The 20,853-nt window shown below is 44.9% G+C and overlaps 1 protein-coding gene across 4 annotated transcripts in view; it reads right to left on the bottom strand.

Moving 5' to 3' along the window:
• CEP85L (centrosomal protein 85 like) overlaps window positions 1-20,853 on the bottom strand; it is a 351,200-nt gene that overhangs the window by 225,336 nt on the left and 105,011 nt on the right. For all 4 annotated transcript variants that reach the window (XM_033935503.1, XM_033935506.1, XM_033935507.1 and 1 more), the window contains exon 3: window positions 12,454-13,238. In XM_033935503.1, the coding sequence (XP_033791394.1) occupies window positions 12,454-13,238 (785 nt within the window). The remainder of the gene's footprint in view (window positions 1-12,453; window positions 13,239-20,853) is intronic.

The following is a 20,853-nucleotide window of genomic DNA, read 5'->3' as shown; positions in this document are numbered from 1 at the left end:
TAAATCTATCCTGTCAACTTTTCAGGACATCCAGTACTGAATATTCATGAGACCAATTTGCATACAGTGTCTCTCTCCTTGGTATGCAAATCTAGCTCACGCATATTCATTTTGAATATCCTGAAAGCTGACTGGCTGGGAATCTGCCTTACACCACATTCCCAGCTAAAGCTCCTTGCAATCACCATCAGCTGTGACCTCTGAACCAGTCGTGGCAGAAAACCTGTATCACAATGCTCAGTGAATTACTTGGCACAGTGACAAAATTCATCACCGTTCCCGTCCCCGCGGATAACCGCGGGAAATAATCCCATGTCATTTTCTAGTGTCTATTTCAACCTCGGTCCTTCTACACCAGCATTCTTCAAAGCAAAGCTTGCGGGTCAGTGGTTGTGGCCATTCATACTCTGATTCTTCCCTCTCTCCTTAAAGAATAACATGAAGATGATTTCCCGTGGTTATCTGCGGGGACGGGAACGGTGATGAATTTTGTCACCGTGTCATTCTCTAATTACTATCTCTCCTGCACAATCTTGGCCCAGGTTGGGATCTTTACACCTCTTTTACCACTGAGGTGAGACTCACAGTTATACTTTCTGTCCAGCTTCTGCACTGCACACCATGTCACTGTGCTCTCCAGCATTTGCCCATGTCTTTTTTTTTGTAATAAAATCAAAGTTAGACACATCTGTGGAATTTTGTATACAGTGGAAAATAAGCATAATGCAAAGCGTATAGGGTAAATTCTCAAAAGATTATAAAAATTCAGGTACCAGGACAATGCGTGCCAAGCACAAATTCTACAATGGCACTGCATAACCTGTAGGCAGTTAGGCACATAGATAATAGCATTCTAGAACCTGTATGCGCCAGTGCCTAGCACGCCCCTGACCAGCCCAAGCTCCTCCCAGAGCCACACCTCCTTGACACTGCGTGCTTTGGAATGTTAGCGTGCAACTTCTAGAATAGCAACTAAGCAGCTGCTAACTGGTGCCAATTATATCCCCACTATTGCTCATTCAACAGCAAATAGAAGCTCATTATTAAATTAAGTTGCACACACAACTGAACTTATTCTATAACTTTCATGTGCACATTTGCACACTAGTGACACACTTGAGCATGCAACTTTACAGAATTAAGGAGATAAAGGGGGGAATTCATCAATCGATTCAGCACATTCCTGGGGGGCCTTAGCATTTAGCACATGTTAAATCTGTTAGCGCCCCATGCTGAATTTCCCCCAGATTTCTTTCTGTAAGGACTTACGTGTGAAGCTGTGAAGAAAATGCAGTTAAGGGTCCTTTGGTGCAGCGGAGCAGAAAAGCATAGATTTTTATTCCTACCGTGTTTCCCCCAAATTAAGACAGTGTCTTATATTAATTTTAGGCCCAAAAACGCACTAGGTCTTATTTTAGGGATTTGTACATGATCATCTCTCCCTTTCTCTCCTTCACCCCAATTCTGCCTCTTTGTTTCTCCCCCACATGTGCAGCATCTTTCCTCCCCTCCCTTCCATCCCTTCTGCAGCAGACCCTTACCCAGCTTCTATCCTTCTCTCCCTCCCATCCCTTATGCAGCAGAACCCTTGAGCGATCACCACCTCCCCCCCACAGTCGAACCCCCATTCTTCCCTCCCTCCTATCCGAACCCTGCCAACCGCGAGCGAGCCCTACATATCTCCTTAAGCAGCGTTGGGCCGGCAGCACTCTAAACAGGCTGCTTCGGCCTTAACTGCCCGTGAATTTACTCTGCCACATTACTGATTATGTCATTAGTAATGCATCAGAGTGAATTCACGGGCGGACAAGGCCGAAGCAACCTGTTTATAGTGCTGCCGGCCCAACGCTGTTTAGGGAGGTATGTACTAGGGGCTCGCTCGTGGTCAGTGGGGTTCGGATGAGAGGGAGGGAAGGATGGGGGTTCGGCTGCGCGGCAGGGGCTCGGGGGGGGGGTGTGCTTGCTTAAGGGTTCTGCTTCACAAGGGATGGGAGGGAGGGAAGGGAAACTGCCAGCGAATCCCGGGACTACAGCTTATTTTTGGGGTAGAGCTTATATTAAGACCTACCCCGAAAATCCTGCTAGGGCTTATTTTCGGGGAAACACGGTATCAGTTTCTCTATGTGTTTCTGTCACATCTAATCATCCCTACAGACAGTGTTTGATCTCCAAATGTAGCCTTTTTCAGCCATGCCAAGAGTGGACAATCCCAGAAAATAAGTTTTACCATTCCAAAGAGTGAGAATGAAGGCCAAATGGTGAGATATTTCAGACTCTGAGGCTAGGGTAAGAAATCGAGAAAGATCCAAGTGTTGCATTGCTTTTGGCTAGTGAAAGAAGCAATATGATATATTTGCCTTTCTTCAATGGATTATTGGAAAGGATATAAAGGTGGTGACTATTTTCAAAGGAATCTGCACTGCTCACTGAGAAGTTACCCATGTAAATTCCTTGTGGTGAAAATGCCTCAGCTCAGTGGCTAACCATATGCACTTATGAACCAAAGCATTCAAGAAGGTCAGCTCACGTTTCTTCCTACTGGGTAAGTCACTTGGAGTATTTCCTCTTAGACCCGCCTCTCATGAAAGCAAGATGGTGAACTGGCACAGAGGATATAATGAATGAGAGAAGGAGCTCAAACCACTTAGGAGCTATAGAGCCTTCAAAAGAGTGTGACATATTCCCAATGAGTAAGGGAAGAGAGTCACAGAGTGTGAAAGTGACAGAGCCTTCAAATGAATGTGACACTACAAATGAGTGAGAGAAAAGACTCACAATATGGGAGCACAAGAGCCTTCCAATGAGTGTGACAACTCCAAATAAGTGACAGAAGACTCAGTATGAAAGCAAAAGAGCTTTCAAATTAATTTGACACACTCCTAGTGAGTGAGAGAAGAGATTTACAGAGTGTGAGAGTCTGAGAGACTTAAAAATCAGTGTGGTATACTCCAAATGAGGGAGAAAAGAGGTTCACAGAGCCTGAAAGTGAGAGAGACTTCAAATGAGCATGATACATTGCTAATGAGAAAACATATAATAACATAGTAAATGACGGCAGATAAAGACCTGAATGGTACATCCAGTCTGCCCAACTATACGTGCTCCATAAATTAATCATTTAATTTAAATGGTCCTTTTTCTTAGATATTTCTGGGTCAGAAACCCAGAGCTCTGCCCAGTAGTGTGCTTAAGTTCCATCTACTGGAATCTCCATCAAAGCTCACTCCAGCCCATCTTAACCATCCCAGCTATCGAAGCCCTCCCCAGCCCGTCCTCAACTGAATAGTCCATATAGAGGACACAGGCCATGCAAGCCTGCCCAGAACTGGCCTTAGTTCCTTCAATGTATACCCATTATTTTCTGATTAGAGATCCTCTGTGTTCAGCCCACGCTAGTTTGAACTCTGTCACCGTTTTCTTCTCCACCACCACCCTCGGGAGCGCGTTCCACGAAACAACCACCCTCTCCGTAAAGAAGAATTTCCTAACATTACTCTTGAGTCTACCACCCCTCAACCTCAAACTATGCCCTCTAGTTTTACCATTTTCCTTTCTCTGGAATATATTTTTTTCTATGTTGTTAACAGTGTAAGAGTAAGCAAGTCTTCAGACAAGTGTGACACACTTCTAACAAGCACAAGAGAAGTGGCCCACAGAGTGTGAGAAATCTTTCAAATGAGTGCAACACCTAATCAACAAGAGAAAGGGGAAAGGGGTTGGGACTAGTATACTGCTTTTTTGTGGTTACACATTAAAAGTGGTTTACATATATACAGGTACTTATTTTGTACCTGGGACAATGGAGGATTAAGTGACTTGCCCAGGGTCACAAGGAGCAGCACTGGGTGTAGAGGCAGCAGCTCTACCACTAGGCCACTCCTCACCTCACAGCGTGAGAGAAATTCCTCAAATTACCAGATGTCCGGGAAACTCAGACATGTCCTCCTTTTAGATGACTGTCCGTGTGCCCAAATGGACTTTCAAAACCTGGCAGTTTGTCCAGGTTTTGGAAGGCCCCAAGCTCGGGGCCATATCTGGATGGCCTCCGAGTATGCGCAGATGCGACACAATGACATCACATACAAGCGCGTGTGCTCAGAGGTCCTCCAGACAAGGCCCAGATTCGGGGAAGAAGAGAAAAGGTTCATGTGGGGGCGAAGCTGGGGGTTGGAACAGGGCAGGCCTGGGGCAGAGCACAGAAGTGCTGGGAGTGGAACAGGGTGGGATAACGTGTTCTCTTTTATCAGGCTCATAGAGTTTGAGAGAGAGCCTTCAAATGAGTGTGACACACTCCTAATGAGTGAGATTTTAGCATGCACTCATCATGTGTTTGGTGAAGCAATATTTCTGTATATCACACTGAGTCTGTCCTCTTGAAGCCTTATCATATACATGGGGGTACTAGTGCAATAGAAAAATGAGGTAGGTGAAAGCTGTCTGGAATTCTTGTAAAAAAAAAAAAAGGAGGTATCAGTGGACACTCAGGAAAGACAGTTACGGATACTCTACACCTCACAGTCCTGGGTAGTATTACATAATGGAGAATGCGTAGGTGAGACAGAGGGAAAAAAAAGTTAGCCAAGAGTTGTCCTGGGTCAGTGGCCATGTAGATAGTTTACAGATCTGTGCAGGAGACCTGGAGATAAGCTTAGCTCAAGCTCCTGCAGCATGGAAGAAGAGCCAAGAAATGTTCTTACAGCAACTACTGCTGGTCTCTCTGCAAGCAGAGGAAGCTACCGTAACCCTGAAAGGAAGGAGGATGAAGTTCTCAGTCACATAAAGGCCTTTGCAGCCCCTGTGGAAAAGAATAATATAGTGTAAATACCGGAAATCTTGCATGACAGCATGTGAAAGTATAAAGCAAAGCTTTACAAAGATAAATAAACACTGAAAAATAGGAAGAAGCCACAAAGACAGGAAGGACTTGTCGTATGAATAAAATCAGGAAAACTAAGGCCGAGACACTTTCAGGCTGGAGCAAAGAGTAAAAAACAAAGACTCAGTGCTGAAAGATGAAGGGAAACATTTTGATAGTCAGCAGGCTGCTTGCAGTACTTTGTACCCCAAGGGCCTGCAAGCCAGTTTTCAAAGAGGAGCTGCACTTGCAGCTTCCTTTTGAAGTCAGCATGGCAGATGGGTGCCATAGAGATTCTCTAGCCTGCTTAATTTTCAGGTGCAAGTTCACGGAGTAAAAACTGAAATCTCTGCAAGCACTTTCCAGGGCTTCAACTAACTCTGTTCGCAGCGCCACATGGCACAAGGGAGCAATTCTCAAACAGATTTTTTTTTCTCCAGATTGATCCACTCTTTACTTCAATAGTAACAACTATTGTGCTTCCATTGTTACCCCCTTTTAATTATTTTGTAAGCCGACTTACCCTTAACAACCCGAGAAATCTTAAAAGATCTACTACTTACCTCTCTAGTTAATCAATAGTTCTCCCATTGTAACCCCCATTTTATTAATCTTTTGTAAGCCGCCTTGAACCGCAAGGTAATGGCGGAATAGAAATCCCTAATGTAATGTAATAAACCTGCAGACATCCATTTGAAAACTGCAACCATACCAATTAAATACGCTTCTCAAAAAACTAGGGTTGCTGGATGATTAAAATTTTTAATTGTGATGAATCTCACAATTAAAAAAATTAATCTTGAGTTAACTGTACCACCAACCCCCACCCCACCCCATGGTGTGGCAGTTCTCTCTCTCCCTTCCCTCCTCCCTCTCCAGCCATCTTCTAAACTTTCCTGAGTCCTGTACAGCGGCATGATAACCTTCTCCGATCTGTTTGTGATCCCCTTCTTAATCTTCCTTAGCATTCTGTTAGCCCTTTTTGCCACCGCCGCACATTGCGCGGACAGCTTCATTGACTTGTCGACCAGTATTCCCAAAACTGGTTCCTGGGGGTCTCTTCAAGTACTGCACTGGACATCCTGTATTCGTGTATAAGATTTTTGTTACCGACATGCATCACCTTATACTTATCCACGTTAAACCTCATTTGCCATGTCGCGGCCCATTTCTCAAGCATGCTTATGGCCCATTGCAGGTCTTTGCAATCCTCCTGCATCTTCACTACTCTGAATAACTTCATATTGTTTGCAAATTTAATCATCTCACTAGTCGTACCAATTTCCAGGTCGTTTATAAATATGTTGAAGAGCACGGGTCCAAGCACTGAACCCTGCGGCACTCCACTCGTGACGCTTTTCAAATCCGAGTATTGTCCATTTACCCCCCACTCTCTGTTTTCTATCCGCCAGTCAGTTTTTAATCCACGTGAGAATTTCACCCTTGACTCCATGGCTCGCAATTTTTCAAAGTAGTCGTTCATGCGGAATCTTGTCGAACGCCTTCTGAAAATCAAATATGCCCTTGTCTATCTGCCTGTTTACTCCCTCGAAGTGCAGCAAGTTCATCAAGCAAGATCTTCCTTTGCTGAAGCCCTGCAGGCTGGTCCTCATCAGATTGTGTCCGTCAAGGTGATCAATGATGTGGTCCTTTATCAGTGCCTCTACCATCTTTCCCGGTACCGAGGTCAGACTCACCAGCCTGTAGTTTCCCGGATCTCCCCTCGAACCTTTCTTGAAGATCATTCGCCACTTTCCAGTCTTCCAGAATCCTTCCTGATTTGATCGACAGATTGGCTATTAGTTGAAGCAGTTCAGCTATAGCCCCTTTCAGTTCTTTGATTACCCTCGGATGGATGCCATCTGGTCCCAGGGATTTATCATTTTTAAGCCTATCAATCTGCCTGCATACCTCTTCTAGACTGACCGTCAACCCTGTCAGTTTCCCGTCTTTGTTTCCTGCGTATAGCCTGTCGGCTTCCAGTATGTTGTGTATATCCTCTTCGGTAAATACAGACAAATGTGTTCAGTTTGTCGGCGATGGCTTTGTCCTCCTTTAGCACTCCCTTTATTCCATGGTCATCCAACTGCCCCACCTTTCCTTCTCAGGTTGTTTCCCATTAATATATCGAAAGAACGGCTTGAAGTTTTTTGCCTCCTTGGCTCTTTTTATCTCGTAGTCTCTTTTGGCCCCTCTTACCTACCGCCTTATGGCACCTGCTTTGATGTTGTTTGTGCTTTTTCCAGTTTTAGTCCGTTTTTGACCTTTTTCATTCCTTAAATGAAGTCTTCTTGTCTCTGTAGCTGTGCGTTTGGATGAGTTGTAATCTGCGAGTTTCTTTTTGTGGTAGACCGTGATATAAAGAGTTACAACAGTCCATGTGGGAAATGACGAATGAATGAATACCCTGTTTCCCCGAATATATGACACTGTCTTATATTTTTAAAAACTCCAAAATATGCACAAGGTCTTATTTTCAGGGGGATGTCTTATTTTTCCATGAAGAAGAATACAGTACACATTTACTGCTGAAAAAAAGACATTTATTACCTGTATATGGTACAGGTCATCACAAACCAGAAAAGCTGTATCACAAACCAGAAAAAACTGTATCACAAACCAGAAAAACATTTAAGGCCCTGATTCTCCAAAAGTGCGTCCCGATTTTAGGCAGCTATAGACGTCCTAAAGCTGTCTAATCAGCCAATCGGGATGCACGTTTTTTTTAAAAAAATGCTCCCCAGGCAGGCCACCCGGGAGAGGCGTCCTATACTAAACGCCGATTCTGTAACCGGCATCTTTAGAGAATCGGGTTAAATTAGACGCGGCCGCTATACTTATGGCAGCAAGGGATCTCCCTGCTGCAATATGTATAGCGGCCGCGGTTGTTGCGGCCGCCTGTCCCATCACCGACAGGAGAATGCCTAACTCCTCCTGTTGGAACCCCGAGCCCCCTCCCCCCCAAACTCGTAATCGCCGACAGGAGGATGCCCAACTCCTCCTGTCGGAACCCCGGACCCCCCTCCCCCCCCAAACTCATAATCGCCGACAGGAGGATGCCCAACTCCTCCTGTCAGAACCCCGGAACCCCCTCCCCCCCAAACTCGTAATCGCCGACAGGAGGATGCCCAACTCCTCCTGTCGGAACCCCGGAACCCCCTCCCCCCCAAACTCGTAATCGCCGACAGGAGGATGCCCAACTCCTCCTGCCGGAAAGCCTAACGACCCCCCCGCCCCAACTAAACTCCCTCCCCCAACTAACCTTTCAATGTTGGTCAGCTGGATGGGTCTTGCTGCCGTCCAGCCGACGGGTCTGCCTCATGGAAATGAGACGGCACGCCCCTTCCCGGCCCATCCCCGCTAAATCTAAGGCCTGATTGGCCCAGGCTAGGCACCTTGGCCAATCAGGCCTTAGGATTAGTGGGGATGGGCGGACCCGCTATGCCTAAGGCCTGATTGGTCCAGGCTTCTACAGCCTGGGCCAATCAGGCCTTAGATTTAGCGGAGATGGGCCGGGAAGGGCCGTGCCGTCTCATTTCCACGAGGCAGACCCGTCGGCTGAACGGCAGCAAGACCCGTCCAGCTGACCAACATTGAAAGGTTAGTTGGGGGAGGGAGATTAGTTGGGGCGGGGGGTCGTTGGGCTTTCCGGCAGGAGGAGTTGGGCATCCTCCTGTCGGCGATTACGAGTTTGAGGGGGAGGGGGTTCCGGGGTTCCGACAGGAGGAGTTGGGCATCCTCCTGTCGGCGATTACGAGTTTGGGGGTGGAGGGGGTTCCGGGGTTCCGACAGGAGGAGTTGGGCATCCTCCTGTCGGCGATTACGAGTTTGGGGGGGAGGGGGGTCCGGGGTTCCGACAGGAGGAGTTGGGCATCCTCCTGTCGGCGATTACGAGTTTGGGGGGGAGGGGGCTCGGGGTTCCGACAGGAGGAGTTAGGCATTCTCCTGTCGGTGATGGGACAGGCGGCCACAACAATCGCGGCCGCTATACATATTGCAGCAGGGAGATCCCTTGCTGCCATAAGTATAGCGGCCGCGTCTAATTTAACCCGATTCTCTAAAGACGCCGGTTACAGAATCGGCGTTTAGTATAGGACGCCTCTCCCGGGCGGCCTGCCTGGGGAGCATTTTTTTTTATAAAAACGTGCATCCCGATTGGCTGATTAGACAGCTGTAGGACGTCTACAGCTGCCTAAAATCGGGACGCACTTTTGGAGAATCAGGGCCTCGGTGTACAGAGGCTGTTCCTGGGCTTGTTTTCCTGGACAGCAGAAGCAGGAAGTTGGGTGACCACGCATAAGGTACTGTACCAGTACTCTGGATCGCCAAGACATGCTTGCCAAATAGTGCCTTATTTTCGGGGGGGGGGCCTTATATTTCCCAGGTGGGGGAAAAAAGGGGGGTGTCTTACTAAAGGAGGAGGTCCTATAATGGGGGAAACATGGTAAGAATCCAGATAGAGGAGGGGTTAAGAAGGGACGTTATTGAGCGTATTAATCTAAGTTTGTAGAAACAACATTGGGTTACTGCACATATTTGGTCATGGTAGTTGAGGTCTTTGTGCAGTGTGACCCCCCAAGAGTTTGTTCTTGGGTTCAATCAGTATGGGGCAGGATGCAACAAACAGCAGAAGAAGACATTCTATGTGAATTACTGTCAGTGCTCTGAGCCGTCTACGGAGAAACTCATGTCTTAAGGTAGAGGGAAAGTGGACACAGGAGGACACACTAGACTGCCAGAAGTGGAGCCTCAAACTGGTCAATAACGGTAGGACTGCCAGATTTGCTCTTTAAAAAGAGGACACCTGGCCCCAACCTGTCCTGCTTCCAGCACCACCCTATTCTGCCCCAAGCTCCGCCCTATTCCACCCCTAGCCCAGCCCCCATATGAATCTCCGGTCTCCTTCCCCAAGCTCGGAGTCACCTCTATGCATGCGAGGACAGCAACACAATGAAATCATGTGCATGCGTGTCATCCTGTTAATGTCCGCGCATGTGTAGGGGGCCTCCAGATGCAACTCCGAGATCGGGGACTTCCAAAACCCAAACTGCCAGGTTTTGGAATTCCATCTGGGCACTCGGACAGTCCTCTATAAAGAGGACATGTCCAGGTTTTCGGAGACGTCTGGTTGCCCTTACACAAAGGGCCCCACAATTGGTTAGGCCAGATCTGCCTAGCACCAGATCCTGGCCTTAGTTTCAATTAAACTAAAAGCCCGAATGGAACAGCAGGAAACAGAAAGGCCCCAAAAATACCCCATCACCACTATTCACTCTAAGTTGAGCAGATGTCTTCCGCATGCACTGCTACTAGTAGGGGGTGGCTCTTCAATATGTTTTTAATCTCTAGGGACAGGCAGATTCCCTAGAGTCCTGCAGAACTTAACTATTCCTCACTATTGGAAATGTGACAGTGAAACAGCACTCCCCCATTGGCATGACTATAGATGGAGGACTCTCACTCAGCTTAGAGCAGGGGTGTCAAAGTCCCTCCTCGAGGGCCGCAATCCAGTCAGGATTTCCCCAATGACTATGCATGAGATCTATTTGCATGCACTGCTTTCATTGTATGTTAATAGATCTCATGCATAGTCATTGTGGAAATCCTGAAAACCCGACTGGATTGCGGCCCTCGAGGAGGGACTTTGACACCCCTGGCTTAGAGGGAACAGTGCCCAGAACCGGTGGAGTAGCGAGGGAGAAAGGCACCCAGGGTGATGGAGCCCCTTCCCCTCCTGCTGTGCCCACACCGCTTCCTTTCCCCTGTACCTCTGTAACATTCCTGGCGCGAGTAGCAACCCCCAACCTGCTGTCGTGTCAGCGTCGGCTCTTCTTCTGACATCACTTCCTAGGTGCAGGCCCAGGAAGTGACGTCAGAAGAAGCGTCGCCAGGAACGTTACAGAGGCACGGAGGAAGGGAAGAGGCATACATGCATGGCAGTGAGGGGCGGGGAAGAAGCAGGAGGGGCGGAGAGGAGAACGGGTGCCTGTGCCCTAACCAAGATGGAGTACGGGGCGGATTGCCCCCTCCCTTCCCCCTCCTTACTATGCCACTACTCAGCACATTTCTCACCTTTGCTTTAAAAAGAAACTGTCGTGCTAGGAAGAGGTTCAAGAGCTGGGGCAATGACAAGAGTGCTAAACAAGGTCTAGGGCAAGCAAGCATTGCAGCACAAGTTAATTACTCCCCCTTTCCAGCCCTTGTGATGAGCAATTTTGCAATGGTGAATAAAAAGTCCTGTAGCTGCAAATAAAAAATTTGGTGATAAGGTTTCTTCTGTCTGACCCAGTAAAAGTGCATCCTTTTTATTGCGTTTGCCTTGCTTAAAGAAAGATGGCTAGGAGATATCCTGCTATAATAATAATAATAATTTATTTCTTGTATACCGCCAAACCAGAAAAAAGGTTCTAGGTGGTTCACAACAAGATAAGGCTAAACATCCAGCCAATTTACAATACAAGAAAAGCTATTTCTAGAAGATACATAATGCCTATAGATTAAAAGCATTAACATTAGAATACTTAAGTTACAAATTTATCAAATAGTTGTGTTTTTAGTAATTTTCTAAAATTATAGTAAGATGGAACTTTTGGCATAATTTTGCCAAACCAGGTATTCAATTTAGCTGCCTGGAAAGCAAGAGTTCTCTCTAAAAAATATCTTAAAACAACATAATTTGACAGGACTTTACGTATATGTGCAATTAACACCATGGTTATGGGATAGGATAGGGGGGCAAGTACTTTCTTGTTAGGAACAGTTAGGATGACAGGAGATGCAGAGGTCGATAGGATCTTGGAGACAATGACTTGCAAATGAAACCATCAGGATCACTGCTCCCTCCACGTCAGGTCACACTGGTACAAGCAACAACTCTGACAAAATTGTATGTTTACAAATGAAATGCACAAATATCTGGTTCTCTGTGCTACCCATTTGCTCCTGAGCCTCCTGAAGACAACACTTGTTCATGTTATTTGTTGATGCCATCAAACACAATGAATGCAGGGTACATGCAGAGCATTTAAAGGTTGTAGAACAAAAATTGCCCAGAAGAGCATGTGAATTTGGATTCATTGCTCATCTTTTCCAAATCCAAGCTCATGACAAGTTACATTCATTAGTTTGGATCTGAGGCAATAGAGGGTCCTGCCCAAGCTCACACAGAATATCAGTGGGAGAAGCTGAATTTGAATCCTAGCTGTTCTGGGTCACAACTTTCCATTAAGCTACTCCTCAGAACCGAACCTCCCAAACTGTATATCAAGACCTTTAAATGGGGCCCATGCTGCTAGAGTTCAAGTACTTTTTGTGGCTGTGCAAATAGGGATCGCAGCCACAGAAAGATTGATAAGCAAAACCAGAGTGAGATTTCAAAGAAAACAGCTTACATAAACGATGCACATAGTTTTTCAGACTAGCAAAGTGAACATAAAACAAGAGATCAGGTATTAGTGTGCAATATTGCAGGTTAGGGTAAAACAGAAAGTACTAGACGGGTACTTCAATCCCTCTCTGCCTTTACGTTGCTCTCTGTGTTTTCCTGTAACTAGCTGAACATCCACAAGATGGCAGCAAAGGCTAATATTTGGTCTTACCTGTGGCTGCTCCGGTCCTCCGAGCTGTTCTAGATGTTGTTGTTGTTGTTGTTTACAGTTCACCAAGTTACAAGCCTCCTCATTGAGCCTCCGATCCAAAGAATTTGTGTGCAGTTGTTCTGTTAACCACATCTGAGTCCTCACTGAGGGCTGGAGGGGGCCAGTCATTGCCTGTGACCCGTAAGGAGCATATCTCTGTCCATGAGCCTCAGGGGCGACTGCGGCTGTTTTGCTTTCTGGCAAGGCACTATATGTCATGTCCAAGGCACGCCTCCTGCAGGAGGAAGATGAGATACCAAAGTCTTCTTTAGCACACCTCTCCAACTTGTATTTACATTCCAGGCTAGAGGGCTGATTTCTTAACAGTTCTCTGCTTTCCATCTGTAGCAGCTCCAAGTTAGGATGCACATAGAGAGGTCCATTTCCTCTTGTCGGCTTTAACCCTGTAATGTCTCTCCCCAGGCCTTCTAAGCTCTGCCTGGATTCCCCCTTTTCAAATCTTCCATCCAGGCTGCAGGCATCCGCCGCGCTCAGCTTGGACAGCGATGACCATTTCCTCATGGGCCTGATGTCTCTCAGGTCCAGAGAGCTGTCTATTGAGCGGGGGCTCCTGTTCTCTCCAGGTGGGAGGTGATGTGGGTTCCACCTGGGGCCCTCGGGCTTCTCCACTTCTCTATACCTGGAAAGCGTAGGGCTGGAGGTGGACGGCATCACAAGGGCATTGGGGATGGAGAGCGGCAAGTGGCTTGGCATGAAAGAGGAGGTGCCACTAGAAGTGGAATGATCTGAGGAAAGAGAAAGGTGCATCGTATTAATAGAGGCTCCATATGTTTCACGCCTTAGTAGAGAGTACGAGGCTGGCAGGAGAGGGACCCTCAAATCTCATAACACTCCCAAAGTTCTGAAATTAAACACTGGGAACCAACTAATTCATTTAAAATGGCAGTGAAGCTGTTGAGAATGTTTTTAAGGTCTGGACCAGTGGCTAGGAGCATTTTCTACTACCGAGCACATAAAAAGTGGCACAGAGAACTGTCTCTTTCTTACACGGCACCCTGCCAAGTCATCAGCAAAATATTTCACGGCAGAAGGAGATTTATTCTTCTCCCTACATGGGAAATAAACAGATAATTTCTTCCACTCGTCATATCTTAAAACTAATAATGGAAAGTCTCTCATCCCCGGTTTCTCCCACATTGCTTCCCATATAAAGAACAAACACTGCAGTGACCTCCAGTGACTAACAAATTGCACCATAGAACCCCCCCTCCCAGATTTCTTCACTGCTACCAACGACTGGCCACTAGCTGCCACTAGTGGAAACACTTCATTTGGTTCAACCCACCCCTCAAAGACTCCTAAACATAACCCACTAGAAATACGAGCAGCTAAGCCTGAAATCACAACTTCTGCAACACAATGGGTACAACAGAGAGATGGAGATTTCGTCAGCTTTCTTTTGTGTGTTGGGTTCTGCATTTAGCATGGCCCAGAGAAGTGAAAACGCAACCCCACTGGTGACATTTTTACTTAATTCATTATTATGTATGGTTATTATTGATCATCCTTTTTCACTTAATTCATTTTTATTGATATGTATATGCAGATACATTTCTTTGTTGTTTTGTTTTTATAGATTTTATTCATACACCCCTGAGAAAGGCTTTTCAAGCCGAAACACGGACCATGTTGGGGTCTAGTACAAAAAGGATTGGAAGACTCTCTGTTAAGCTTGCATCATTTCTTGTATATGTTTTAGCTATTTATATATTTCTAATAAATTGATTGTCCTTGAGGTTGGTCGACTGTGTCTCTTCCCCACTCTTTTTTCTGTTTTCCAGAGAAATGAAGCAACAGTCACTCAGGGTTTCACAGCCCACTCTCTTTCATACAATTAGTTCTTAGCATACAGAGAACAGCTATATAAGAAAACAAACCCTTCTATTAGACAACAGCTCTCGCTTGCCCCCAACCACATCCCTAGTTCTTCTTTGTAATATATTGGCACTGGATTCCTCCATGCCAATTAATGAAGCTAACATTAGAAATTTCAGACTACCTAATAGAGTTACAGAAGTCAAAAAAATCACTCAATAGGTGTAACAGTGAAATTAATACTTCAAGAACACACACTTAGAATTCAAAAATATGCTCAGAGACACGAAGGCAACAAAATCAGTGGAGGAGGCTCGAATATATGAATGAAACTTGAATTTTTGAGACACCACCACTTTTTGAGAGTTTTGCTGAGTGCTCCATTTGGTTCCCTGACGCAGGATCGAAACGGGCCCCGTCGGAACCTTTGATCAAGCTAAGTGATTGCTTGTGGCTGTTCAAAGTATATAAGAACTTTTTCTATGCTAGTTTTGCAGCCAATAATTTTGTTTTCCACTGGAATTTACAATATGCAATGATTGGGTGGCGAGGCAATTTTCTCTTGGGGCTGTGACTCCATGTTGTTGCCTTTGTGTCTCGGAGCATGTTTTTGAATTCTAAGTGTGTGTTCTAGAAGTATTAATTTCACTATTATACCTATTGAGTGATTTCTTTTTCTGTATGTTTCCCTTTAATCACTCTTCTTAGTAGAGTACAGTTTTTTGGTTTTCCCCATATATATTTGGACTTAGTCTGTACCTAATAAGAGTTGGCAGAAAAGACCAATCACCTATCAGGCTGTTCTTTAGCTCCCTGCCTATACTTTTCCAGCCAAGCACAGTCTCCCTGCTGTCAGTCATAGACATTTATCTCCTTGCAGAATCTCTCTCCTTTCCCAAGGCAGTTTGTCGCCTTCCATCCTTGATTCTCTGCCTTTCTGGCCAGATGAGCACACAGGTTTCAAAACTGAAACAAAAATCCAAAACCCCCCAGCCCCTTCTCTCACCCATCCTCGCTTCACCTGTGTTCTTATCAGCATGAACATGTATGAAGAGAACACACTGCATTAGTAATAATAATAATAATAACAGTTTATATACCGCAGTACCGTTAAGTTCTATGCGGTTTACAAAAGATTAGTGAAGTACAAGTTGAGTTGACGTACAAGTTGAATTAGCTTAAGGGATGTGGGAACACTAGGGAGAAAGGGCAGGAACACCGTTAGGGAGGGGAAAGAGAAGTGGGTCAGCTGTCTAGGTATTTCAGGAATAGGTGAGTTTTGAGGCGTTTCCTGAATACCTCATAAGTGGTGGGCAATAGGAGTTGTTCTAGGTCTTTACCCCATAGAGCTGCTTGATGTGAGAGAAAATGCTCATGGTGGGCAATAGGATTCCTTTAGCCGTTTTTTCTTATAATTTAGGGTTACCATATGGCTCCAGAAAAAGGAGGATGGATTGAGACATCCGGGTTTTACTTCCATTGCTCTAAAACCCAGTTGTTTCAATCTATCCTCCTTACTTGCATTTAGAGAATGACACAGGGACAGATTTTTCCCCATCCCCGCTGGGACTCATTTTCCTGTCCCGTTCCCATGAGTTCTTTTCATGTCCCTGCAAGCTCCGGCCTAGTCTGCACAAGCCTCAAACACTTTAAAATCATAAGTGTTTGAGGCTTGTGCGGTTAAGGCAGAGCTTACAGGAACGAGACAGCGACAAAACTCACGGGGATGGGACAGGGAAATTGAGTTCCTGCGGGGACAAATTTGTCACTGTGTCATTCTCTACTTGCATTGCTTTCAGTGGAAATAAAACCCGGATGTCTCAATCCGTCCTCTTTTATCTGGAGCCATATGGTAACTCTACCATGATACCCAAATGTGTCTTCCCGATAGACCAGTAGTGCATGCTCATTACCAGGTTACCTTGTCACTGTAGTGTTTGGTCTTCCTATGGACTAGAGTTTCCCTTGCATAGGTTATTATTTATTTTAAGTTGCTGAATCAAGAAATCCATAATTTTTAGTTTTATTTTCTCACCACCTTACTCCCAAATACAGTGGAACTGGGCCTGTTTTTATAAAGAAAACTCATCTCTAAGCTCACACTTTTCTTCCATTATTCTCGGTGACACCAAACATTAATATCAAGAAACAAGTGCTTTTTGGAGCATATGTGCATTGATTTTCTCTTTTACCGCTGCAGACACACCCAAATGTCTATGCACAATAGCATCTCTATGGACTTTTTTTTTCTTTTCCTTGATTTCTGCTGGCCCAATAAAACATTGGACTAATACATTCTGTCTCTGCACAGCGGCAGTTGCGGGCTACCTTCAGCCTCCAAGAGCAGGCACTGGTCTGAAAACTCTAGATAGGACAGCACAAGCGCCAGAAATGTCCCAACACTTGAGCAGGTCTGAAGCGAACAAAAAAATAAAATTAGAACCACTGAAAATTCAGGGTGCTGCCACTTCAGTTCTTTGTATGATCACTGACAAAACATTCCTCTTACTACTAATACTACTATGATTAATTATTTCTATAGCGCTATCAGATGTACACAGCGCTGTACAGAGTCACAAAGAAAAAAGTCCCAGCTCGAAAGAGCTTACAATCTAAACTGACAAGACACACAAACAAGACGTCATGGATAAAGTTAAGGGAAACGGTTAATCTGCTGGCTGGGTTGGTGGACAGTGGGGAGTAAGGTTATGTCTCTTGCCCCATACCCCTCTGATATTTACATAGAGAATCAACAAAATTCTCACAGGTCATACACTACATATGGTGTGGAAAACATTAGAGGGCTCCTATTGCTCATTGCTGCATGCCCTATCAACAATAATGACTAACTGCAGTAGTACATCAAACATTCAGGGCCCAGCAGAAGGAGAACCCATTATTTGGAAAGTACAGATTTAGGACTGGATCTATCTCACAGCCAATGCGTCTGAAAGCAGTTGACCCAACACTGGATCACTGATATGCATGTTCCCTACTGGTAAATCATATATTATCTCTGGTACACAAAGCCAGAATCAGGGAAAATTCAGTTGGAACAAAGATGGCTGCCTCCCACCCACTTAAGCTTCTTGGAACAACAAATTACAGAGTATAGAGACATGAAATGCTTATGAGGTATTTAGTAAGAAGGTAGATACTGTTTTAACACTCATTGTTTTAACACTATTGTGCTCTGCCTAGAAGCCTGAATAAGTGGAATAACAAATTTTAAATAAACTTGTATATTACAGATGTCCTAATGCACTAAAGTCCTTTCCCAGCTGTGACTGGGTGAACAGGGTCTCACAGCACCTTCCTGTAGCAGTTACTCTTGACACTATGATGCCAAATGTCCTCTCCCCACCCTCAGGACACTAACAGTGCTTAGACCTAAAATATGTGCTCTGCTCAAGTACTAGAAGCTTTTTCTAGAAAGAAAGGCTCATTGCTCAAGCATTCCCTCTCCCTTCACATACTCTTTACTCTCTGCAAATAAAACCGGCTCCTTCGATAGACAATCTGAGAGCCCCACTGAAATCTGCTGTACACATATAGCCTGCTGTGTCTGAGCAGGTACCATTCCTCTCTTGCAGTAAATGAACAGAACCAGATGATGGTGCAAGAGGACAGCAATGACAGATCAGCTTAGCGTGCTGGATGCATGGCTGAGCACATACGGACTTGATATTTCATCCAACAAACAGCTCTCGCCGCACACAAACTTAAATGATAAAAGAGCAACACTGACTCAGTCCTCTGAACAAAGCAAGCCGACTTCATTGTTCGCTTTGCCTCCACACTGGATAGTCACCGGAAGAGAGTATCTGAGTCATTCAGTAGAAATAATGACACCCGGACAGCCACTGACAACCTTTATAGCAGAATTCTTTAAAAATAAAACTCTAACAGAACAGGAGTGGACAGGCTATAGATGCCATCAAAATAGATCCACAAAGAATAATACAAGAAACAAATACGGCAATATTCAAACTGATTTAATTGGCCAGAAGTGGCTCATGGCAATCAAATGGCCTGTTCAGGGCTAAGTTTCAGGGGCACTGAACCAGTTAGAACTGAACTCAAAACCAGCTATTTTGGGGGCATTCCAAGAGCTCTTGATTTGATTTTAATACTTAATATATTGCTAAAAACCAAAGTGCTATAGCGGTTTACAATTCTAAAAACAGCTCATTATAAGGTCACAAACTTAAAAATATCTCATTGCACGACAATTATTATTATGCTAATTATACCATCATATCCATAGAACCCATCCCAATATAATAACCATCTAATTGTAACCCTCATTATCAAATCCACTCATTAACTATTGCCTTCTTTAACTAAGCTGTGGTGGAGGTTTCTACCGCAGCTCAGAGCGCTAAATGCTCTAATGCTCATAGAATTCCTATGAGCGTCGGAGCAGCATCGGAGAATTTAGCGCCCCAGGCAGCAGTAGAAACCTCTACTGTGGCTTAGTAAAAGACGGCGTATATAAAAGACCTCAAGAAATAGCTATTACCCATAGCATTCTGACTTTCCTTACTATCTATGTTATAGTGTTCATTCCACAATACAAAAAAGTTTTCAGTAAAAAGCCACATTTTCAATAGCTTACGAAAACCCCAGTAACTTTCCATTGATTGCAATTCAATTGGCAGCTTATTCCACAAGTTAGGTCCAGCAAAACAGAAGTGTGGCTATTCAGCACTTAACCAGCTGGCACAAGAAGGACCGCATAAAAGTTAGTCTTATCTTTATGTGGTAATCCAAAGCCAGTTAAGTGCTGACTATCTCTTACTTACCCAGCTATGCATTAGCCATCCCCACAAATCTGGAAATTAACATTTATAACATTTTACTGAAGGAATCAAATAAATACACAATAATATAATACAAAGATATTCATTACAATTAGATTCACAATAATAATATTTCCATATGACCTAATCCATTCCTTTTTACACCCCCTTGATCCCTTCCCCCCTTATTCTTTTTATTTATAACATTTTTATTGAAGAAATCAGTAAATATAAAATAATATAATACAATAAAAGTCATTAAATTAAAATTCATCATATTAATTTCCATCAAATATCTTTCATTTCTTCAAAATATATTTCCAAAATACCCATTACATCTCTCAATACCCTCCCCCTAATTCCTACCCCCTTCCCTTTTCCCTATTGATCTTCCCCCCCTATCCTCCCCCCAAATTTAGTTTATAATCTGGAAATGAAATGCCAGTGCCTGAACATGGCCAGCACTGAATTTCCAGGTTTAACACTCGTGGCGGTCCGCAAAATGCCAAGCGCTGTCAGATGAATATCAGGCCCAATATTCCAGTAAGATTTCTTGTCCAAACTGAATTAGACTTCCTTGAGTTGCACAACGTTTTCTTACTAACTGGGACCTATTTATCAAGCTGCTAAGAAGCAATGGATTCCGACACTGTTTTACCAGGTGGAAATGATCAAACTGATTAGCATGTATCGGTGGAAATTTCAAGCATGTCATCACGGCCAGGAAAAAAATTTACATCCCCAGTTGCGACAGTGCACAATTCCAGGACAGTGTAAAAAAATAGGGGCTACCAAGAAGTCCTCCAGACTCCTTATTACCAGTGGCGTAGTAAAGGGGGGGGGCGCGAGGGGGGCAGTCTCTGCCCCCTCTGCCTCTTCCCATGCTCCACCTTCCTTTCCCCCATACCTCTAGTTGTTCACCACCACAAGCAGGGCCGGATTTAGATGAAAAGAGGCCCTAGGCTATTCCACTTAGGAGGCCCTTTCACCTCCCATTTTTAAGTTTGTAAATTACATGAGAGATAATAAAATACATCATTACTGCGATATATATCAATATGTTAAATGAAACATGTTGTTATTGGTACTAACCTTTATAAAAAATGTGACACGATCCACGTTTTGCCTCTCTCCCCGCGGGGCGGGGCTTTGCCCAGCTGTTTATGGACTGACGTCTTTCCCTCCCCGATCCTCCTCCCAGGGCAAGAAAAAAGAAAGGGAGAAGCCAAGTCGGCGCCCCGTTGCGGCCGGAGCCGGTTCCGATCCCGAAGCAGAACCGAGGTAACCGGAGAGCGCCTAAAACCTGAACCGGAGGCAGGATCGGACCGGGAACCGGCGCGCGCCCCCACCCGGGGCTGAGACCGATTCCCCTCCGGAGCCGGGAAAGGGGTGGGGGGGGAGAGAGAGGAGCAGCGGGATCCGATCCGGAGCTGGGGCACGTATGCAATTCGGATTCCCCACCCCCGGCTGAATTTTGATGAGTCGCTGGCACAGGCACCGTGAAGAGTGACACAGAAGCACACCTCACGCCACCAGGACTCACGATATTTCAACAGCGCATGCGCGCTCTAGGATTTTATTATTTATGATATAATCATGAAAATATAAAATAAAGCACGTAGTATACATTTTAAAATATGCAAATTAAAACATATGTTAAGAACTTACTTAGAATTCCGCGAAATGAAGATATTGTCACCAAAAAATTTTTCAATAGTCTATA

This window comes from Geotrypetes seraphini, chromosome 3 (genome assembly GCF_902459505.1).
Source record: "Geotrypetes seraphini chromosome 3, aGeoSer1.1, whole genome shotgun sequence".
In the NCBI taxonomy this organism is placed as follows: Eukaryota; Metazoa; Chordata; class Amphibia; order Gymnophiona; family Dermophiidae; genus Geotrypetes; species Geotrypetes seraphini.
This window is presented reverse-complemented; position numbering and strand designations above follow the sequence as displayed.